Source organism: Piliocolobus tephrosceles, chromosome 1 (assembly GCF_002776525.5).
Source record: "Piliocolobus tephrosceles isolate RC106 chromosome 1, ASM277652v3, whole genome shotgun sequence".
NCBI classification, from domain to species: domain Eukaryota; kingdom Metazoa; phylum Chordata; class Mammalia; order Primates; family Cercopithecidae; genus Piliocolobus; species Piliocolobus tephrosceles.
The window spans coordinates 174005058-174029076 of NC_045434.1; the positions used below are offsets into that span (position 1 = coordinate 174005058).

Consider the following 24019-nt stretch of genomic DNA (forward strand, 5'->3'; position numbering starts at 1 on the left):
GAAGAGCAAGTAGGAATTAATCAGGCAAAATGGTAGGGAAGAGGAGTGGCCACCCTTCTGCAGTCCTACTGTATTCAACAGCATGTCTTGTCTTTGGGTCAGATGAGATACTTCCGGAGTTCAGTAGAGGCTCAGTACAATAACAGGACAATAAAGGAGGAGGAGGGCCAAGATTGGGGGAATGGAGAAACATCTCTCAAATCTACGGAGGGGGAGGGGACAAAGAGCCAGGCAGAAGGCAGGAAGTTGGAGACTAAGGAAGAGACCTCTGAGAAATTCTGGGAGCAGGCGCCTGAGGAACATCTAAAAATAAGATATTCCGTATCCAATTTTAGATTGTGCTTCTGTGGTTTAGAATTCTTCTCCCCAAACCTTCAATATAGTATGTCACACACAAATACTAGTGTGAAAGGTTTTGGGAGCAATCAGAGGAAAACTGAGTTCTCAGGAAGGATTAACGGGGAACAACGGAGAGGGCAGAGCCAACTAAAGTGAGAAGCAAGGTCACAAGGTCAATGGAAACAAAAATTTGGAGGCTGCAGCGACAGGAGGTATTTATGGAAAATGCTGTGTCTACACCTCAAAGAAATAGAATTTTATTTGTATCCAGTTGTAATTACTGGTCAGTGTAAATGGATGAGAGTAGGGGCAGCCTCAACTGGGAGATAGAAGAAAGGCACGCCCTCACCTGGTGTCTGTCAGTAAACTGGGGCTGTGATCTCACTCTAGGTGTCTGAGACTCAGTTACTTAAACTCCAAGTCAAGAAGACTCATCCCTAACAACTAACACCCCAAGTTACTACCCAGCCAGCCGCAGCACAAAGCCTACCAGGACCATGGAGAGCTAATTAACTCAATACACACTTATTGAACAGCTGTTATTTTCTGGGTACAAAGTCACTTGGGACATGGCCCTTGGTCCTTGCCCCCTGGAGTCTTCCATCTCGGTGTGATCAGTGCTGTGACAGAAGCAGGTCCAGGGCTATGGGAGCAGGCATGGGACCTTGACCCAGGTTTGGACATTGCGGCAGCTGCCTGGCGAAGGGACACTTAACTGGGGTCACAGTGTATTCCAAGGTATGCAGATACATGGCAAGCAAAGGGAGAAGGACAGAGAGGCACAGGCACAGTGTCTCCCAGGCTGTTTGTGCTGCCCGCTGTGGGGCTTATCCTTAAATACAGAGTAACATGTCTTGATTCCTCGTGTTTTTCACAAGTCATGTCTCTCTGTTTCTCAAGGCCATAGAGATTTTGTGCATATTTGGGCTAGAGAGTAGGAAGAGGCAGAATTTAAATAGTGCTTTGGATAGTCCCTTGTCCAAGAGCTTTCTGCCCAAAACACCATCTGTCACCGTGCTTAAAGTCCACCCTTGGCTCCCCACTCCTTCGGGTCTGACAGCCACCACTGTGGAGCCACCAATGGAAATATAGGACCCTCCTGGGTAAATTCATGCTACAAATAGAGTATTGGGAAGAATAGAAAGAGAGAGAGGTAGGGGAACCAGAAAGGGGAAGAGGAAGGAGGATAATGGGGAGCAAAAGTGCTCTTGGATTTTTGCAAATTTCTTGCTGTTCCTTTTCTTGTATCCTCCACTTTTCTAACCTCAGGACACACATTCAGCAAAGCTACTGAATACATTCAACAAGAGGGTGGAAACAGTGTGTTTGAGGTAGGTCTGTAAGGCACAGTATCAGAAAGAGTGGGGAAACCCCGTGTGACTCCTGCTGGGTGGCCCTGAACAAACCCAGTGCTCTCTCTGGGCTTCTGTTTCTCCACTTGTCAAGTGTGCAGGTTGAGTTGGATTCTCCTCAGGGGATCTTGCAGTCTTGACTTCTGTGGTCTCCAGTTTAGACAGCAAAGTATGAGGACAGCCTGTTTCTGTGGCTGACAGACTTGAGCTTTGTTAGTCTGTCTACACTGAAGCCAGGTCTGGGGAATCATGCAAAATAGCCCCAGAGGAAGATGTTGATGGCCAGCAAGAGGACAGCATTGATGTTGCAGACATGTCTCCAGAGTGGCTCCTCCTCAATGCTCGTCAGCTTCTGTTCCAGCGCAGCCTTCTCTGCTGGGCTCAGGGCCTGCTCCGGTGCTCCAGAGAGCCCACAGAACCAGCTCCAGAGCAACTTTCCCCAGGACCTGCTTGGGGCTGGAGGGACAAAGCCAGAAGAGGAAGAAGAGCAGGAGGGGAGAGGCAAAGAAGATTGGAGAAAGGAAAGTGATAGGAGAGTAGGGGAGGGAGAGAGATGGTGAGAAACTGAAGGAAAGTATGGGGGGTGCACAGGAAATGGGGAGGGGTGAAGCTATTGACTTGTACTTTCTGCAAACTACAGACTGAGGGCTGAGCTGGTACTCTAGACTAAGTTCTGACCTTGGCCACAGCACCCAGTCACGTAGTGGAAGCACTGCTTTCTTGGAGAGGGGATGGTGTATCAAGGTGGCAGGATAATGCAGTTCATCCCAATTCATAGCACAAGTCCTGAATAAGGGCAGAAGGAAGGAGCATTATCTCACCCAGGAAGAAGGAAGCGTTTGAACCAGGCAGACTGCCACAACTGCAATTGGAAAGGGCACTGGGCTGCAAGCCAGAAAACTGGTTCCAGGGCCAGCTCCGCCATTAGCTGACTGTGAGGCCATATGCAAATCACTCAGCTTCTCTGAGCTGGAGGTTCTTTCTGTCTCAGATGTATCAATGACATATACCCCATTCTTCTCTGGGTTGTTCTGACTACCAAATGAGGATGGAAATTGGACAGCACTTTAAAAAGTTACCAGTGCTGGAGCAGTGGGAGAGGTTCTGGTGCATATGATATTCTAAATGTACATGAGACCGAACCCATGGAGACACGGGCTTCCTCGGGGTGAGAAAGGGGCCTGCTCTGAGGTTAAAATATAGCACAATTCACTAAAAACTAAATTCAAAAGAAGTAATAAGGTAAATATTTTTAAGTGTTTTTAAATCAACAGATATTATATCACAAATAAAATTAATATAAAAATCCTTTCACTGAGATTGAAAAGAATGCACTGGGAATGAATGCTTTATTAATGTGTTTAGAGTGTGGTAGCTGGTAAGTTCGATAAAACCACAGGGTGTCAGAGATGCAAGAACCTTGGATGCCATCTGGTCTGGCTCCCTGATTGCACAGAGAAGAAAAAAGTCTCAGGAAAGGGAAGAGACTTATTTAAGGTCACATACCAACAGAACTGCACTAATGGTAATATGAATTCAGCATTTCATTTGTACTAGACTTTATCATTTTCCAAGCTGATTGAAACATTCTCTCCTTTGATTCCCTTGGCAAACTTCTGAGACAGAGGATGCACAAAGCTTCATATTTAAATTCCTATGCCCAGAGAGCCTATGTCACTAAAGGAGTTATTAAGTGGTGTGCCATAGCTCAATAAATTCATATCTGAAACCTGGGATGAACATATTTCTTTCAGATCTACTCTGCTGTCCTTTAAATATATATATATTTTTTATATTTAAAAATATTTTATGTATATGTTTTATATTTTTTTAAAAAATATATATTTTATATATAGATATAGATATATATATATATTTTTTTTTTTTTTTTTTTTTTTTTTTTTTTGAGACAGGGTCTCACTCTGTTGCCCAGGCTGGAGTACAGTGGCACATTCATGGCTCACTGTAGCCTCAACCTTCTGGACTCAAGCAATCTTCCCATCTCATCCTCCTGAGTAGCTGTGACCACAGGTGTGCGCCACCACGCCCTGCTAATTTTTGCACTTTTTGTAGATACGGGGTTTTGCCATGTTGCCCAGGCTGGTCTTGACTCCTGAGTTCAAGCAATCCCCCTGTCTTGGCCTCTCAAAGTGCTGGGATGACAGGCATGAGCCACAGTGCCAGCCTCCTTTAAATATTTTTAACTTTCCTTTTAGGACTCAACATTATACGGCCTGGCTTATACCTGCCTGCAGGTTTTTTGAGAGAGGGTGCCTTTTCCCTATTTCTGATGTTTGTTTCTCTGGGCAGGGAAGGAGCTTTAGTGTATAACGGCACCAGCCTTTCCCTACCCTTCTACTTCCTCATGGTGGTGGTCTGTGAAGTGGGGTGAGCTTCTCTCATTGGACTTCTTGGCTGACTTGGTGCCTCCTTTTTCTTGCTTGGGAGCAAGTCATTCACAGGGAGCAGGCATTCCTCTCGGTTTCTCCAGGGATGACTCTGTCCCTTGGCCTGGGGACCAACCAGGGAGTAGTTTCATTTGTGTAACTCTGTGTAAGTCTGCCTAGTTCTGGGGTTCAGCTGTGGGAAAGTGCAAGCTGTCTCCTTCCTCTTTCTCTTTGGGAGCTTCTTTGCAGCTTTGCCCCTTCTTCCTTCCTCCTTCTCTTGGCAGTTGCCTCATCTACAAAAGCTCATGCTCTCAGATTGCTGTCTTGAATACCATAAGTTTTACAAGGCCCAGGACCCAGTCTTTGCAATGATGATGGGGGAGCAGTTTAAAATACACACACACACACACACACACACACACACACATATACATATACATATATATATATTTGCAAAGCAAAATATCATGAAGTAATTGGGGCAACTGATAAGACCAGGCAGGGTGATGCTGATCTTTGGTAGTGTCTTCTGAAGTGAGCCTATGTGGGTTTTAACCACAGAAGTTTGGAAAAAATTATATCCATCGTTATGAATAGCTTTTTATACTGGATTATTGGCTTTTAACTGCTGTAGCTTGGGAAGAAGCTTTGAGCCTTAGACCTTGGTGGAATTCTGGGGCTTATGATGTCATTAACGTTAGGCAAGTGGCTGTTTCTCTAGAATCAAGGCCTTAAGCAAAGGTGAAGGGCCTCAAGAAAGGTGGGATCCTTCGCAGGTCTGGAGGAAAGTATAGGGCCCCTAAAACCTGGCAAAGGCACGAGAACCAAGTGGCATGGCATTGCCAACCATGCTGGTGCAGCAAGTGATGCTTTGCTAATCCTGTCTATGCTCTTAGCTCACTAGAAATATTTAAAGTTTGGCCCAGAGAGGCTGGTATAAAACTAGAGCTACGGCCAATCCAATGAGAGAAAGTAGCTGCAGCTGCTGAGGGAACCCTAACTCCATCCAGGCACTGAGACCTCTTTTTTAAAAAAACTTAATGATTTTACTGTTTTTTCACATGAAGATGCATTTTATTTCTCTGCCTGGATGTTATAAACAATGACATACCATTGTGTTTAAAAGCCCAATATTACTACATTATTGACATTTTTATCCATTTTAGTGTAAACTCTACATCTTCGCACTACCTGTTTGCCTCCAAGAGATTCTCACCTCCTTGGGGACAGAGACTATGTCTTATTCATCTACTTGTATTGAGACCTTCTTTCACTGAGGCAGAAAATAAATCTAATAATTAAATTTCTTTGAATTTTTAATTCACAAAGGCAAGAGAGATTGATTTTGGACTTTAATTTGCAAACTTATTTAACTTTTCGGATTTTATTTATTTATTTATTTTACTGGGACACTTTTTTTTCTGTTACCTTTATTTTAGTTTCAGGGATACATGTGCAGGTTTGTTATATAGGTAAATTGCATGTCACTGGGATTTGGCATATAGATTATTTTGTCACCCAGGTAAAGCTTTATAGAGTTTAACATTTTCCTTGGGATTTTTTTTTTTAATTGAAAAAAATCTTTATAATGTTTTCACTCTATCATTAGAACGTTTTGATATTGTTATTTCGTTTAACTCAGGAAGGTTATAGCTGCATTGTGTCTAACACAGGTACCTCAAATCATGTCTTAAAATAATTTTCAACTTTAGATACTGTGTGGCCTTCGAGTAGATTTAGCTGACATACTCTTCTAACACATGTAGGAACTTCCAGGGATGCACTTCATATGTCACATGGCTCATCGACAGCTCAAGGAGACACCCGGAGGTGTGGGAGGGTGTTTTGGAGGAACCTCAGGAAAACAAAACAACTGTATGGAGGCATGGCTGCTCTCATCCCACGAGGGACAACCGCGCTTCTGTATTACTATAGGCAGACTTGTTGAGCCCCCGGGGAGATAAATAAATAATAAAGAAAAGTGGTGGTGGGGACACGGGTGAGGGGTTTCTTTGTCATGCCTCATGTTTCCTTCCATGTGGAGGGAACCCCGTGGGTGTAACATTCTTTGATTTTCTGCCCTTGTACTCATTCAACCTAGGGGAGAAGGGACTTCCATGTTGGTGGATTTGGGAAGGATAAAGAGGACATGCTAAGCTCAGCCCTGCCCTTCTTTACAGGGAGGACAGGGCTGAGCCAAGCATGCCCTCTTTATTCTGTGCCCCTGATCAGATCTGCTGGTGACTGGATGGGTACCTCCATGGAATATGAGGGCTCAGTATTAGGAAGTGGATCTCCCTACAGATATAAACCAACTCTTTCCACTTACACTTGATCAGTAATGAGGGCACTATTTTGGCTCCCATCTACCTGACTCATTTATCTTATTTTTCTAATAGTTCAATAGCCACGTGGGAAGGGAGTTGGGGTGATATTTATTGGGCTTCCTCAGAGTCCCCATCCCAAAGGCAGCCCACAGCATAGGTCTGTGCCCACTTGTTCCTCTGTGATGAGTATCCCCCGGCCTGCCGCAGCCTACCTTCAGGCTGCTCCTGGCCCGGGCTCGAGTTCTCTGCTGCTCCACCTCCTGCAGGGCACTGCCCAGCTGGTCTCTCGGATATCTCCGGTGTGCTCTCGTGGGCCTCCTTCTCTAGCTCAGAGAGGGGGCAGTTCCGAGTCCACCATGTCAGGCGTGTGAGCTGGAGGGAAAGAAGACACTGGAGTCAGTTGCCTTGGAGAGAAGTCATGCTCTAGAAAAACAGAGGCCCATTTATGGAAGGCCATCCGAAAAACAGCAAAGAGTACAATGAACAAGGCCAGGACTGGGAATCAAGTTTTATCTTAGACTTGCCCAAGGCTTGGATCTTAGCCCTGACTTCCTCTTTCTTCAAATATGAGCACCCCTGCTCTACATCAGGTGCTCTACCCCAGGCTTGTGCCAGGTGCTAGAATACAGACCTGAAACACACCTGGGCCCTGTCCTCATGGATTTTACAGACTGAGGGAAATGAGGCTGGACAGGGAGGCAGGCACTTGAGAATGAGGCTTCAAAGGTCAGGCTGAGAAGTTGTAGCTTAAAGAACAAAAACCCTGTAGGCAATGGAGAGTCACTGCAGACTTTAAGCAGAAGATAGTGCTGGAATCTTCAAAGACCTCTTGGAGTGAATTGAAAGGGGTCCAGCCTGGAGGATAGTGCAAAAATGAAACCAAAAATAATGGACACCTGAGGAAATGGATAAAGGAGGTGAAATCAGGACAGCGTGACTGACTGAAAGAGCCAGGTGAGGTACACGGGGGAGGCTAATACAGCTCCAGGGTTCCTGCCTTGGGTGACCAGATGTGTAGTGGTGCCTCTCCCAGGAATAAAAAACACAGGACAAGGAGTGGGGATTAGTGCTGGTGAGAGAAAGAAGAGACATAGAGATAGATAGAGACAGAGAGAGAGAGAACATGTACACACACAAATATGATGATGTGCTTCAGGAGTCTGCAGGTCCTCCTAGTGGAGATGTTCAGGTGAGGAGAAATAAAACTTACTTCCTTGGATGGCCCTGGTGGCTTTCTCTCTTCTCCTTTTTGGTGACTCAGCAAAATAAAACACAGCAGTTCTCTGCCTCATATCGGTGGTGTGGGACTTACCACTGCCTGAGCTCTGAGGCAGCTTTCTGGTGCATGTTGAGCTGGGTATCCCCTATCCTGCTCCCAACTTCTTACTTTCCGCTATGCTGGGCCCAGGCATGCATCTCTCTGGGATCATGAGAGCATGGGAAGCTTCCTTGCTTGTAAGTATCTCTCCATAAACCTTACCTAATACTTCTACTGGGTGTCACCAGTAGCATATGGACTATGTCTCTTTATGTCATCAGGGGACAGTTGGATTTTTGGTTTGAATCTTGGGAGAGGGGTTTTGGCTGTAGATAGAGAATTGAGAGTCAACTTTACATAGAAAGTGGTGAATTTATAGCCCAGGAGTATTGTAGGTGAGAGAGGTTATAGGCCATAGATGGGTTCCTAAGGAACACTGATATTTCAGAGCAGACAGAGAAGCCTGTGAAGAAGTCAAAAGAGTGATTTGAAGGGTAGTCAAAACAAACAACAAAAATACAAAACCTAGGGGAGAAATATTTCATGGAAGGGAACAGAAGAGAGGTCTTCAGGGTGCAGGAAGTGGTCAGTAGTGTCCAGTTCTCTTGGGAATTCATTTAAGATAAAGACAGGAACATGACCTTTGATTTTAGCAATAAGATGTTATCAGTGACTTCGGTGAGGGCAATTTCAGCGGAATATTGGGGACAACAGCCAGACAGCAGCAGTTGAGAAACAGACAAGAGGTGGGAAGTGGAGGCTGGGAAAGGAAACCATTCTTTGCAAAAGTCTGCTGTTGAAGGGAGGAGAAGGAGGCAGCAGGAACTAGAGGATAACAGGATTCAGGGAAGGATTTTCAATTGGGGAAGACTTCAGGATGAAGAGTGAGGAAACAGGCAATGGAGAAGAGGTTGAAGATTCAGCGGGAGGAGGGGCTCATTTCTGGTGTGAGCCACTGGAGAAGTCAGCCTGGGAAAGCCCTGCTTTTTTGTAGGAATCAGTGAAACCAAGGGTATAAAGTCATCTTGCAAACTCTAAAGCACCATCCATCAAAAGAGTATTATCCCTGATATCCACTCTGTGTTTCAGGCACTGACTTCCAGCATGGGCTCTGTTATGGGCTGAATTGTGTCCTCCCAAAATTTCTATGTCAAAGTCCTAACGGCCAGTACCTCAGAATGTGACTATATTCAGAGATGGGGTCTTTACAGACAATTAAGGTTAAATGAGGTCACCAGGATGGGCCATAATCCATTATGACTTAAAAGAAGAGGAGATTCAGTCACAGGCAGGCACAAGGGAAGACCGTGTAAAGACAAAGAGGAGAAGACAGTTTTTTACAAGCCACAGAGAAAGGCCTTGGATGAAACCAACGCTGCAGACACCTTGATCTCAGCCTTCCTGCTACTGGAACTGTGAAACCATACATTTCTGTTGCTTAAGTCACCCAATCGGTGGTCTTTTATTTCAGCAGCCCTAGCTCTAGGCTGTAAGGAAAAAAGGCCGCAGAAGACCAAGCATCAGTGCTCAAGGGCTGTTGCTTGTGAGAGGTGAGGATTTCAATTTGAGTTCTTCACTTAATAAGCTCTCTGTTTCTTTTCTCTTGTATTTGTTTCTTGGCCACTTAAAATTCTCTATTCATTCTTCAAGGTCTAATTCAAAGTGTCCTCGTCAGTGTGCCCTCCCTGGGCCCCCAGGAGGTGACTGCCTCTCCCTCTGTGCTCTGCCCCTCGGTTCAGCTTGGCCCTTCTGCACTTTCTCTTTGTATAGTGGCAGCTTGTGGCAGCTCTGTTTCCCCCTGAGGATAAACTCTGGCAGGGACCATTCATCTTTGTAAGCCCAGCACAGTGCCTAGCACATAGTGAGTACTCACTGAGTAATTTTTGAGTTCAATGAATTACTTTTCATTGGGGAATTCATAGCCCAAGAAACTTTCCCTCCCAAGGACATCTGTGTGGCCAGAGGGGAGACCATAACCCAACAAAGTAAAAGTCAGCAGTGGAATTCCAGGCTATGGGGGAAGGGAGAGCATTTCTGGAGGGCCTCAGTATGAGCACAGCACTTGCCTGTTCCTCAGGGATGGGAGTGGTACAGAGGCTGACGATGACGATGACGATGGCAGTGAGCCCGCAGAGGAGGAGTGCAAAGTACAGGTAGTGGAAGTCCTTCAGCACTGCTGGCCTCCGGTCCACCTCCCCACAGGCTGGCGCTGGATATGAGAACTCCAGGATCATGCGCACAAGCCCCACTCCCAGGCCAGACATGAGGCCCCAGAAAGCTCCCTGTGAAAGAGGGCAGACATGAGCTGAGGTGAGATCCAGGTGGGAGACCCTAGGAAGGTAAAACTACTCTGTCCCCAAATCTGTCTCCCACTGGTTTATTACCATGCTGGGAAAATCCATCTACTAATGGGGAAATGAGTTCCCCATTAGTACTGAGACTTTGTCTTGACTTAAAGGCACAGTGGCATAGGGGTTGTAGAGTCAGATAGACTAAGATTTGAATCCTGGCTCCATTGTGAACTGACTGAACGAATGACTCAGCCTTGCTGACTCAGAATTTTCTCACTGGGGGCAGTAATTTAAAAATTCATAAAATTAAAACAGTACTAAGTAATTAATAGATGGTTAATATTCAACTACAATGGAATAAACTTTTGTAATAATCAGGGAATACCAGGATCCCCTTCCCAACCTTCTATTATGAGAAATCAGAATAGAGACTTTCCTTTTGTTGTTGTTGTTTTTAAGAAAAGCTCTGGTACCTCTCATGTCTTTCTTCTTTATACCTCCATTTGGCCCTAACCTGTACCTGTTCCCAGCATGTAAGAGTATGGGAGATATTGATCCTGATTTCAAAAACTTTGGAATGAGCAGAAACACCCAGAGTTCATCCAGGTCCTGCTGTGTGGCATCGTTGTCAGTGAGATGAGACCTGTGCAGAGAGTAGACACTTGCTTAGGTGTACTATCAAGGGAGGGGATTCTATGACCTCATTTTCAATGACCTTGAACTCTCACATTGTTTTTGTGGAGTGGTGTCCATGATATCCATCAGCTTCTCAAGGTACAGCCAGCCTGTCTCTTCTAGGCTATCCTGGGGAGTAACCAAGCCTCCAGTCCTGGGGTACCCCTTGCTTCCTCCCAGATTCTGTCAGGTTTCAGGGCCGTTGCATGAATGATGCATGTGCTGGAACCCTTGTAAGGTCACACTTTGTCATCATCATTGTCATTGCTGTTATTTTGCTTACACATAGAACCTTATAGTGTTAGAGATGGAACAGACCCTTGAGATATTACAGTCTCTCTTGCACGTTCACATACACCGTTCCTTGTGTCTGGAACATTTTTTCCCCCTCCCATTAATCCTTCAGGCCTCAGCTCAGATGTCACTTCATCCAGGAAGTCTTCCCTGACCCCTCCCAGGAACCCTATAGGTTAGGTGCTTGTGCTCTTTACTCCCCCACCAGCCAGCATACTTTATTATTATTGCTTATTCAGTTATCTCTCTGCCAGCCCAGCGATGGCACAGCTATGTGAATCTCGTAAACCATTGCATCCCTGGAGCTGCCACTATAAGACTGATAAATGTTTGTTGAGTGAATGAATGAATCTAGGCCGGATGCTATGGTCAGGAAAATGGAAGCCTAGAGGGGAAGTGGATTTTCCCAAGGTCACAGAGACCAGGTGATTGAGAGACCAGGTCTCCAGCCCCTCTGCTGTATGTGAGAGACAGGTGCACTGCACTCACGGGCTCTGTGATTCTCTTGCAGAAGATGGCCAGCAGGAAGAGAGAGGTGATGGGAGGGGCCAGGTAACTGGTGACAGCCTGGATGTAGTCAAAGAGCTGCCCACTGTTGGAGCTTTGGATGATGGGGATCCAGAGGATGCTGATGACAACCAGGAACACCACAAACACTCTGCCAGAGAGAGCACAGGGCACTGAGGCACACTCGGGTGGGCATGGTGTGGTGTGGGGTGAAGGTGATGCGCAGGAACCAGGAAGGGAGAAGGGAGGGAAATGCACAGTCACTAGATCAGAGAAGGCTGGCAGCCAGAATCTCAAATACTAAGATTCAGAAACTTAGTCTTAAAATCCCAGAATATCGGAAATGTGGAACTGAAGAAACTTATAATTCTAATGCCTCCATGGCACTTATATATTAGATGCCTTCAAGGTCACGTCACCCACTTGTGTGTTGCTGTTCACGGAGGAATTCATACATTCCGCCCCACCCCCACCCCAGTAAAAGGTCTCTGGTCTCTGCGTAGCATGTCTTCCCCTCTTCCATCCCAGCCCGGTGTAAGGCAGCTCTTTCCCAGGATGACTGCAGCTTCCAGGAAATGCTCCCTCCTCCAGGCGCTGATCCTCTCTCCCTTACTGTGGCATTGATCTTGGGAAAGAATCCCACTTATTCACCTGACTCGCTCTCAACAAACTGTGGCTCAGACCTAAGTCCCCAAAGCATTCTGCATGTATGATTTTGCAGATGTGTAAAGTTGATGAAAAACTTTTCTTGGATGTGTTGAGTGCAATAACATATATGACCAGTAGATAGAGCCCGAACCTCACTGATTGAGGAAATGATAGCAAAACTAGTTTATGTGCACAGATAAGGAATGCTTCTTTTGACATGTCACTGCATACCTGTCTTCTCCTCTCCTTTTCCTCCCATTTTGCCTCTCTTAGACTCCACTAGAGCATCAACTACCCAAGTAGCTTCCCTGCCGCTCGTCCCCCTCCTCTTTGCACAATCTGTCCTGCACTCAGATCCTGCAATGGCCAGTCCCCTTGCCCAGGGCTAGGGGTGCACAGATGAGCAGGCAGTAGGAATCCATTAGGCAGCCCTGGGCAGAAGGCATCTTGGTGGAAAGAACAGTGAGTGCAAAGGCAGGGAGATATGAAAAAGCAAGATTCCTCAATTCAAGTACCTAGCCACAAAGTGGGAGAACTTTAGTCCAGAAACCCAAGTAAGGGAACCTTCGATTATGAAACGAAGATTTTAAAAAGGGCTCCTTAACCTTATGTGAACTACAAATCTCCAGTCTATGGAAAACCAAAAATATTAGCCACCAACTTAGGCTTTTAAAAGCATAAAACTGTTACCCACAGATAAAGTTCAAATTCCTTAGCTTGGTGTCCAAGGCTCTGCATCATTTGGAGACAGCCCTCCCATGAAAATCTCCACTGACGCAAATACCTTGCTGTGTTACCTGTGTTTCCACCTTTCTTAATAAACTGTGAGCACCCTGAGGGCAGGGCCATATGACCCATCCGTGGGTCCCCTGCATGTGGGATGTGATGCATAGTAGATGTTCAGAGTGAATCTGATGGATTAAATTAATAGCATTTTTTTTAACCGGGCGTAACATCCACAGTTGGTTGGGAATACCGTGGGTGAGTTGCTTGCTAAATTTCCTTGCGCTTACACAGTTTACCTTTCATTTCTTAAGTACTTTTTTATCTCTCAATAACCCTGTTGATCAATTCCAAGATACAGTTACCAGGGAAGAGGTGTTTTTTCCTATTATTCAGAAAGAAGGAGTGGTCCAGGGTTGGGGAAGGACTTACTTGAAATCATGTGGAGAGCTGGAGCTTGAACCCAGTGCTCTGGCTGCCAGTCCAGGGTCCAACCCAGCCACACCTGCTCAGGGTAACCAGGGCAGGGGAGAGGGGAGAGGGCACTTGGGAAGGAAGGAAGGAGGGGCCAGCGCACCTGCCCACCACCATCAGCTCCTGCTCTGTTGCCTTCCTGCGGAAGCGCTGCCACACATCAATGGCGAACAGGGTACTGCTGCTGTTGAAGATGGAGGTGAGTGAGCTCATGAGGGCGGCCATGATCACGGCAATCATCAGGCCCCGCAGACCTGGGGAGAGATGAGGCTCATGTGAACGGCTGGCCTGTTAAGGCCGACTCTGCCAGGACCACAGAGGCTGCTGGAGCGTTCTGCAGAGTCAGGAGCTGGGGGTAGGGATGAGAGAGGGAAGGGGTTGGATGAGGCTCCCATCCAGCACAGATATGCACACGTATGTTTATTGCGGCACTATTCACAATAGCAAAGACTTGGAATCAACCCAAATGTCCATCAGTGACAGACTGGATTAAGAAAATGTGGCACATATACACCATGGAATACTATGCAGCCACAAAGAAGGATGAGTTTGCGTCCTTTGTAGGGACATGGATGCAGCTGGAAACCATCATTCTTAGCAAACTATCACAAGAACAGAAAACCAAACACCGCATGTTCTCACTCATAGGTGGGAACTGAACAATGAGTTCACTTGGACTCAGGAAGGGGAACATCACACACTGGGGCCTATCATGGTGGGGGGAGGGGGGAAGGATTGCATTGGGGAGTTATACCTGATATAAATGATGAATTGATGGGTGCTGACGAGTTGATGGGTGCAGCACACCAACATGGCACAAGTATACATATGTAACAAACCTGCACGTTATGCACATGTACCCTAGAACTTAAAGTATAATAAAAAAAAAAAAAAAAAAGAAAGAAATCCAAGACCACAGAACTACAGGTTGGGTTCTGCCCAGGCTCTCTCCCTGCCTTTCTATGTGGCCTTGCATGACTCATTTGCCCCTCCACCTCCCACCCTGAGCCTCAGTTTCCTCATCCATCCTATTAAGGCATGTAGGACTAGGTTCTCTGAAGCTTTGACATCTCAGTCTAGGTTTCACAGCTTGTAGATACTTGGTTAGTGGGTCGCTGCTGGGGAGAGGAGAAAGGTGATTATTAATAATTGGGTGGATCTGTTCAGTGTTTCTATACCTTCTTCATTGACATGGTGGTGTTGGGCTAAAGCCCTGGCCTGGGAGGTAGCAGCTTTGGGCTTGTTTCCTGGCTCTGCAAGTAACCAGCTATATGTATGATCCTTGGACTAGCTCCTTGCCATTTCTGGGCCTATTTTTCCACTTGAACAAGGGAGGATGGGGCTCACTGATATCTGAAGTTTCTCTGACGGTGACCAAGCTTCTAGAGATATGACTGCTCACCCCTGGGGAGATGATCCCAGCCCGGGTCCCACCTCAGTCCTCTTTCCTTCCAAATCCATATATTTAACCACCTTCTGATGTCCATTTCTCTCCCTTGAAGCGCCACAGGTGCCTCAGACTCAAGTGCTCCAAACTCAGGTGCCCATCTCCCTCTGGGGACTTCTTTTCCCCTCTTTAGTTATTGTCTTTCGAGCCCCACAGCAGAGCTTAGGGCTACTTGAGACCCTTGCTCTGCTCCCCTCCCTGCTTACCTCCAATCTACCCCTCAGGGCAGCTCTGTCCTAGCTGGGGCTCCCTCCATGGCCACTACTGCCTGGATTCACTCCTCCTTCTACCACAGGGAGGGAATAACTCTACTCTCTGCTGCCCTCCATAATCCTACCTCCCTTCATATGTCCCTAATCTCAATATCATTATAAAACCACCATCTAAAGACCAAGATCTGGGAGCCTTCTAGGATTTCTTTGTATTATCCCTCAAATCAAGTCCTGTCAATTCAACCTCACAAACATCTTTAAATCCCTTCTCTTCATCTCTGATGCCACTGACTTGCTCCACCTACCTGGACCACTGCAAACGCCCCATGGACAATCTCCCTGCCTGCCCCCAAGCCTGCCTCATACAGAGTCATCCATGCAGACTGGTCTTGCTGAAACACAAACCCAGTTATGCTCTCTCTGACCAAAACCCCCCGGTGTCCCAGCACTCTGCTCCAGAACAAGGCTTGGCGGTGACATCCCCACCAGGAAGGTTGTCTTCATTCCTCCTGGCTCCTGCATCCACACTGGGCCTCTTTCAGCTCATACTTCATGTCCTCTCTTCACCCTGGGCCTTTGCAGGCACAGCTTCTCATCCCTAGAATGACATTGCCTATGCCCCTCCGGCTGTGTCTGCCTAAGATTTAACTCAAGATGCAGCTCCATTTCCTTCCTTCTGGGAGACCTTCCTGACATCCTCCAGCTGGGTCAGGTGCCTCCTTAGGGCTCCCTTAACCCATACTGGGTCACTACACTCGTTCCACTGGATTGTGCCTCTGGCAAATCCAGGCACCCTGGAGACCGCATGATGCCTGAGCAGGGGCCTGCCTTTTATCTCTACATCTCCAGAACCTGCCCACAGAGCTGACGTCCTATGTACAAATGCTTGTAAAAAGTGTGTGTGTGTGTGTGTGTGTGTGTGTGTTAGGATGGGGGTGCAGAGGTGAATAGTTTTCTTCCCTCTTCCCATCCATGTTAGTGCCATCCCTCCTGGGCAGTGGAGATTGGAGGAGGCTGGAGGTGAGAGTGCAGGGTGGGGTGGGGAGGAGAGACTCACCAACAGGCATAAGAGTCATGACCAGCTTAGGGTAGGCAATGTTGGAACATCCCACTCGGGCACCACAGATGCTTTGGCAGACATCAGGGTCCACGCAGCCCACCTCGTCTGTGGAAGAAGTGATGGCAGATAGAGTCCATGATCTTGTGCCTTCTCAGGTTGGCCTAGTATTTACTTTCCAAAACTACAGGATAATGTTCACTGGAGACTGACAGGGACCCGTGTCTTCAAGGTCAAGGGGCAAATGGTGTACGGATCTTTGGTAAATTTCTTATCCATACACTTACTACCTGATTCACATTTTTTCTACTGAAATATTTATTATGCATTTGGCCCACAAAGCCTAAACTGCTTACTATGTGTTCTTTTCTTTTCTTTCTATCTTTTTTTGTTTGTTTGTTTGTTTGTTTGTTTGTTTGTTTGTTTGAGATGGAGTCTTGCTCTGTCGCTCAGACTGGAGTGCAATGGTGCAATCTTGGCTCACTACAACCTCCACCTCCCGGGTTCAAGTGATTCTCCTGCCTCAGCCTTCTGAGTAGCTAGGATTACAGGCACGTGCCACCACGCCCAGCTAATTTTTGTATTTTTAGTGGAGATGGGGTTTTACTATGTTGGTCAGGCTGATCTCGAACTCCTGACCTCATTATTCATCCACCTCGGCCTCCCAAAGTTCTGGGATTACAGGAGTGAGCCACCGTGCCCGGCCTTCTTTTCCTTTCTTTGCTTTGCTTTCCTTTGCTTGCCCTCCCTCCCTCCCTCCCTTCCTTCCCTCCTTCCCTCCTCCTCTTCTTTCTTTCTTTCTTTCTTTCTTTCTTTCTTTCTTTCTTTCTTTCTTTCTTTCTTTCTTTCTTTCTTTCTTTCTTTCTTTCTTCTTTTCTTCTTTCTTTCTTTTCTTCCTTTCTTTCTTCTTCTTTTCTTCTTTCTCCTTCCTTCCTTCCTTCCTTCCTTCCTTCCTTCCTCCCTCCCTCCCTCCTTCCCTCCCTCCTTCCCTCTCTCTTTTCTTTTCTGTTCTGTTCTGTTCTGTTCTTTCTTTTCTTTTTGCTCTGTTTCCCAAACTGGAATGCAGTGGGGCCGTCACAGCTCACTGCAGCTTCAACCTCCTGGACTCAAGCTCGTGGACTCAGGATCCTCAGCATTCCAAGTAGCTGGGTCTGTGGGTGCATGCCTGGTCTAACATTGCCGAGGGACACATTCCCATTCTCCAGACGCTTCTTGAAAGCCCCAGATCCCAACACCCAGAGAGCAAGACTCACTCTTACCTGGGAACAGGGCCCGGCTGATCATGCCAGGCATGACAATGAAGAACATGGGGAGGATCTTCAGGTAGCCCCCCAGCACGGAGCCTCCCTTGGCATGAGACAGACTCTTGGCCGAGAGAGACCGCTGCACAATGACCTGAAAGGGCAGCAAATGAGGAGTGCAGCTCAGGTTGAGGAAATGCTCACTAATCCACAGGTGAGCCCTGACACTGGGCATGACTGTGCCCCTACTCCAGTCCAGTCACAATCCCAGAATGAGGTCCAACCCTCTGTGCATCCAGGCACTGGGTTTTTCTGCAGGAAGCCACCCCACTTCAGGCTAAGCCTGGCTGGGGATTACCTGGTCTGTGCACCAACACCAGGTGGCCAGCACTGTAAGCCCGAAAATGAGACCTGGCCAAGGGATGTCCCCGCTCACAGGGTCCCGAAGCAGGTGGAAGGCATCGGGCCGTGGGAGGTGACAGGTGGTGTTGGGGACTGTGACATTAGGGATGGCCTGCCTGTACCGCTGCTCCAGGCCTGGGTACCAGCCCACATCCTGAAAGCCTGTGAGGAGACAGTGAGTGAAGCAGCCCTGAGACCCCACTGAGCCTGTCACTCAGCATGTCCAGCCCCCAGCCTCATGTGGGCTCTCAGGTTGGAACTGACGTGGGGATTGGGGGTGAAAGAGAAAGATGGGGCTTGGGCTCAAGACCCTTGGTTTGAAGTAGCGAGAACCCTGATCTTTGGGAGCTGCAGCCTGGAGAGGGGACACGGCTCACATGGCTCTAAGCACTGGAAAGTTTCAATCAAATTCTGGAGGTGACAGAGACAGGACAGAGAGGAATTTAAGAATGAAGGTGGGGTGTATTTAGGTCTTTTTCTTACCCAGAAACATGAGGACCAGGGCTCCCCCGACCATGATCACCGTCTGCAGAGCATCTGTGTAGATCACGGCCGCGAGGCCCCCTGGGGACCCAAGGAGAGGGCTCATCAGTCAGCACCAGTTTGGGGTCCTCTCTGGCTGCCTGCTCTATGCATGGCCACACTGTGGAGACCAGAGAAGACACAGAGCCCTCCTAGCAGGGGAACTCTGGCCACCTGCCTTTCTCCACACCCAGTGCTCCTCTCTCTCCCTCCCTGGCAGGATGCCAGCTGGTCACAGTCAAAGGTGCTGGGGTCCCTTCTTTCTGTCTTGACAGCAGCTGACTGTGGCCATCACGCCACAGCTCTTTGTTATTGTTTAATATCCCAAGTCCATTCCTTGGCTTGTAGTTCTGCCAGGAATACTCCCTGCTTTCTCCTCCTAATGTCCATCTAAATGCCCCCCACCCCGTCTCTGGACCCCAACTTAACCATAAGTAAGGCTGTCCTCCCATGCTGGTCTCCCATGGTGCCCAGCCCTGTGCAAGGAGATTTAGAGGAAACAGGAGGAGGTGGGTTGTGGTCTCTGCCTGGGGCAGCCTGCAGTGACTCTGGCTTGGGTCATAGTACCCCTCTCTACCTTGCTCACTGGGCAGTTAGTCTTTTCTGATATTTATTACTGTCTCTCCTTCCCTTTCTCTGCTTGACCCGTTCCTCCTCCCATTTCTGCCCTTTTCATCCCCCTGGTCTCTGTCCCTGTGTCTTTCATTCTGTTCCCCTGTGTTCTTCTCTTCTACCTCTGTGTCTCAGCCTTTCTTTGTCTCGACTTCTCCTGTTTCTCCTTCTCTCTGTCAGCATCAGTGTTATGTCTCTCTGTCTCTCTCTGGTTGTCTCTCCATCAGTCTTTCTCTCTGGGTGGTCTCTGCCAGTCAAAAGCTTCCCTCTTTCCCTCTTCCTGTCTCAGTCTCTGCAGCCCAACATGACCTTCCCTCTGCCTACCTGCAATGGTGTAGACGGCAGTCACCACCAGCAGGATCGCCGTGGAGAGGTACAGGTTCCAGCCCAATGCCATCTGGATGAAGAGAGCTCCAGAGAAGATGTCAGTCTGCAGAGAGCCAGGACCCAAGAGGCCAGGACACCCAAGGCCCTCAGTAGGGCTGTGTGGACACGTCACCTGCCTGCCCAGCAACACCAGGCATCCTCAGCCCTCATCACATGATGAAAATGAGCTTTAAGTGCTATGCTAAAGAGTGTGGGCTTTATCTTGCAGACACTGAGGCACCATGGAGGCTTTAAAGCAGAGAAGTACTGTATAAAGTCTCAAAACTGAGAAAAATTTAATTGCGTAGTCTGCTAGATGTGAAGGGAGTGGTGAGGAATTAAGTGGAAGACTGAGGAAGTGAAGGAAGGCGCTGGACTGGAGAAGAAGAGGCCATTTAGGAGAAGAGAGGAAGAACCAGAGAGTTGCTGGCTGCTCCCTGGCAGAGCAGAGCCTACTTGGCTGCCAGATGGCCCACAGCTGACCCAGTGTGGCAGGAGCCCTGGTGCAGATAGACATGGATCTGACTCATCTACATACTTGGGTTTATTAGCAGACAAGGGCTTATAGCCTGAGCCTAAGCTGACTTAGGGTGATTCTCAAACATTGGTGGAACAAGGGCCTTAAAGTGTTTTTCAGCCTTGGACCTGGCAACGGAGTGACTCAGTTCCCTTTAGTGTGTGCTTGTGGGTCCCATTCCATGATTGTTTTGTGAACCTGTTACAGGGTCTAAAACATAACAGAGTGGAAGGAGACTGGACTGGGTCATGGAACCCACACTTCAGTTTCAGTTCTAGAGCTAGCCCTCTGTGTGGGCTTGGGCAAGTCATTTGACCTATCTAGGTTTGTTTCCTGAGTTTAGGTCAATAGAGGAGGATTAAAAGACTTTTCTAACTCCAAAAATCTCGGCAACTAATGCACAGTTGATGAATGAATAATCCATTAATGAAAAAATGAACTCTGGATTGTGATTTCTTTGAATGTAGTGGCTGTCACTCACTCCAAAAACATTTACCATTCATCTCTGAGTACCCCAGTGCTGAGGGGGAGCATGTGCTAAAGGTTTCTAGGTCCTGCCTTCCTTTTTGTCAATGGATTGTCAGCTTCCCCTCAACACGCACATGGTGATGCACTCAGCAATTCCCGAATCAGCATTTGCAGACACAACAGCCACATTGTAATGACACCTACCGAGATCTTGGTGAAGATGTAGAGGATGAGAGACAGGACAGACATGTACACCTGGATCCTCTGGCCCCCAAATCGCTTCTTCAGGTACTGTGGCATTGTGACCACACCCGCTGCGATGTACACAGGGACGAAGACCCAGCCGAGGGCCAGGAGCAGCCAGGTTGCCTGGGAGAGTGGGGAGAAGAAGGTATCCAGGTCCTGGATGTAGACAGAGTGGCGGCTTCCCACCCAGAGGCAGCGCTGTGCTGTGGGAGGCCCCCAAACAGAGAAATAAGGGACCTGGGACCTGACCCCAGTCCTCCCGTGTGACCTTGCATGGATCCCTCTGTCTCCTCCAGACCTTGATTTCCTCATCTGTGAAATGGATTCTCAATTCACCATGCAGCCTCCCAGGCATCCCTAAGGATCCTCACAGCACTAATGCCAGAGACGGAGGTGGGTTAGACTCTCATTATTCTGGAAAAACCAAACCAGCTTCCTTACGTTCCACTCGAAGCCACCCACGGCGAGGCCTCCGGCAGCCCCTGTCCCAGCCAGGCCGATGAACAAGCCACTGCCCACATTGCTTGACATCAGAGATGCTCCAATCTGCAAGGCACAGTTGGGTCAAGGGTCAGGAGTCAGGAGTGATCTGAATGAATCTGGAGTGAGGACCATGAGTAGTGAGGGGGCATGGAGCTGATATTTGTTGGGTACCCACTGTATGCAAGGCGCTGCATTCATAAATACATTCAATTCCACAGATAGCCGCAGGGAAGGGTATTAGTCATCCCAGGTTACAGAGGAAGGAACTAATGTAAGGAAAGATGAACTCGCTGGCTCCAGGTCACCCAGTGAGTAAATGGTGAAGTGGAAAAAAGGGGAAAGTGGGAAGGAAGCCTGGAAAGTGGGGAGTGTGGACCTCTGCACTGAGGCCATGGGTCTGAGGGCCTCCAAGGGAAGGAAGCTGAAGGGGATGGGGAAGCCCCACAGGAGGGAAGGAAAAGCCCTCCTGCCATCCCAGGGTGAGCCAGGCAGAGGGTGGAGCCGAGGGACTGAGCACAAGCCAGGTCGACCTCTGAGCTGAGTTAGTTCTTCAAGGGGGCAGCCAAGCACTTGGGAGGCAGTAAAGAGTGGTGATGATGGTGAGCATGATCAGGGCAGTCAGGGCCTGTGCAGCATCTCCAGGAACCAGCCAGCCTTCTGAGTATGGGGACTCATTTAATCCTCACCACAACGCTCAGTGCTACTTTCATCCCCATCTCACCCATGAGTGAACTGAGGCACAGATAGGTAACTTGCCCAAGTCTCAGAACTAGTAAGTGACCAAATTAAGATTCAATCCCTGGCTCTCTGGCCCAGTAACACTACACAAATGGTGCTTGCCACTTAATGCACACTTGGTCAATATTATCTCTTATTATTAGATGGGATCCCTGACTGGGAGGGGAGAAGGGGGAGAGGAAGGGGCTCTGGAGCCTGGGAGGAGGCCTAAGGAGACCTCGGGGAGAGGGCTGGGGCAGCTGGGGGCAGAGCTGTGTTCCTTTTTGTATCCTATGTCACCACGATAAAATCACTTCCTCTATCAACACCTCAGCTTCTTCACCTATACAATGTGGGACTTACTTCCGCCCAACTTCCGGTTCTTCCGGAGGTGCTGTGAGAGAGAAAGTGAGAGGAGAGGAAAAGCATTGAGAAATTCAGACAAAGGCAGTCAGCAGCGTAAAGGCACAGAATGAGCAACCGGCCTGACATTGCTGAGGCCCTGGTGCTAGTGCCTCTGACACGTGCACATGCACACTCACGTGTGCACTCACGCACACAGGCACAGTACACACACATGCACTCGTGCACACACAGGCACGGTACACACACATGCACACTCACACTCTGACACACGCACACACAGGCACGGTACACACACAGGCACGGTACACACACACATGCACTCACACAGGCACGGTACACTCACGTGCACACTCACACTCTGACACACACATGCACTCACACACACAGGCATGGTACACACTCTCCCACATGCACACACACACTCTGACACACATGCACTCACGCACTTGCACAGTCACACATCTGCACTCACACACATGCACATGTCCTCATGCCTATGCCCTCACACACACAGGTATGCACACATGCACACACGTGCACATACATTCACAAAGCACACACAAAGCACACTCATGCACACACACAGTGCCCACACTCACATGCATACACACTCACACATGGAAACAGATTCACACAGGACTCACACGCACACACGCTCTTCCTCAGGCGGTCCCAGGGTGCTGGCAGGGCTGGGCTGGACCACCCAGCCAGAGCAGAGAACACCAGGACTCCTGCTTCAGGGGAAGAAGCCTCCCCCAGGCAGTTCTTGGAGGAGTGAGGCACCTCCACCCCCACCCAGCCCAGAGTTTTTAACCTCACTTCCCCTGCTCCTAACCCAGGAGACAGACAACATCAGCAGGGGAGGCGTGGGGAGGGCGACCATGCAGGCCTCTCTGGAACAGGACGGGCAACTGCACCTTCTGCTCTCAGCCTCCAAGCCACACACTGTTCACCGGGCACAGACTCAGGGCAGAGCAGACGCCCAGACAAACCCTCCAGCAGTGCTGGTGGGACTGAGCTTTCCCTCCCCAGAGCTGGTTCTCAAGCTGGCCTCAGGCTGGACCCAAGTCTCAGGTGCAGGAGGCACAGCTCACAGCCTGGCCTACCAGACGATGGGGAGCACATCCTCTCTTTCCCACTGGGTGTCTGCTCTGTGTTTGGGGTGCAGTGGGAACATGGGAGTGCCTGCCAAGGCCTCCCTCTTGTTCGGAGGCCTCAGGTTCCTCACACTAATCGTTAGGCCAGAACTCGGTTCTCTGCAGGTTGACCAGGCAGTCAGCAGGGCCCCTGGGCTTCTTCTGAAGTGGTCAGAGGAACCTGCTCTGTCATGCTCCTTTCTCCTCCTTTCCCGTGATTTGGGGGGCACTAGCTGAAAAGAACCATTTTGAAGGGTTTTTCCTTTCTCTTGGTGAGAAGGTAGCTGGTAGCACCAGTGACCCGCACACTGTTCCTGAGCTGCCAGGCCTCAGCTCCTCGTCATCCCTGGGGATTCTGTCACGCTGGACAGCAAGCGCTCCCTGCCCCTACTTCTTCCTGTCCCAGATACCTAAACCTTCCAGAGAGACCTGGAGGCCTCTTCTGTTTCTGCTACTCTTTAGTGAGTCTGTGGCCACTAGAGAGTGGGGAAGGTGGTGAGAACAAGAAGGGTGGGGAGCGGGGTGAAGAGGGCTGGAGATGTGAGTGTGCATGAATGTGTGTCTGAGTGAGCACGTGTGAGTGTTTAAATGAGCATACGTATGAGAGTGTGAGTCCATGTGACTGAGACAGTGTGTGTGAGAGTGTGTGAGTGCGAGAGAAGGTGTGAGTGTGAGAATGGGAGTGTGATTGTGTGAATGCGTTTGTAAGTACGTATGAGTGTGGGCATGTTTGAACGTGTGTGGGTGCCTATATGAGGGTGAGAGTGCTGCGTGTGAGTGTGTGAGAGTGTGGGAGTGTGAGTGTGGGGGTGTTGGGAGAGTGTGGGAGTGAGTGAGGGTGCTGTGTGTGAGAGTGTGGGAGTGTGAGTGTGTGATTGTGAGTGTGGGAGTGTGAGTGTGGGAGCGTGAGTGTGGGAGTGTTATGTGTGAGAGTGTGGGAGTGTGAGTGTGG

General features: G+C 48.6%; 1 protein-coding gene across 3 annotated transcripts in view; it reads right to left on the bottom strand.

Annotated features, from left to right (window-relative positions):
* Positions 1-844: 844 nt before the first annotated feature.
* The window catches only part of SLC5A9 (solute carrier family 5 member 9), a 26642-nt gene continuing 3467 nt past the window's right edge, over positions 845-24019 (bottom strand). Inside the window, exons 3-15 of one of the 3 annotated variants that reach the window (XM_023187704.2) lie at positions 20807-20911; positions 20603-20677; positions 20324-20488; positions 19093-19198; positions 18118-18198; positions 17591-17796; positions 17251-17386; positions 15992-16099; positions 13379-13529; positions 11413-11581; positions 9730-9945; positions 6618-6777; positions 845-2147 (exon numbers count right to left, since the gene is read on the bottom strand). In XM_023187704.2, the coding sequence (XP_023043472.1) occupies positions 1939-2147; positions 6618-6777; positions 9730-9945; positions 11413-11581; positions 13379-13529; positions 15992-16099; positions 17251-17386; positions 17591-17796; positions 18118-18198; positions 19093-19198; positions 20324-20488; positions 20603-20677; positions 20807-20911 (1887 nt within the window). In that variant the 3' untranslated portion in view covers positions 845-1938. The remainder of the gene's footprint in view (positions 2148-6617; positions 6778-9729; positions 9946-11412; positions 11582-13378; positions 13530-15991; positions 16100-17250; positions 17387-17590; positions 17797-18117; positions 18199-19092; positions 19199-20323; positions 20489-20602; positions 20678-20806; positions 20912-24019) is intronic. The other 2 variants (XM_023187705.1, XM_023187706.2) reach the window with 2 other exon arrangements.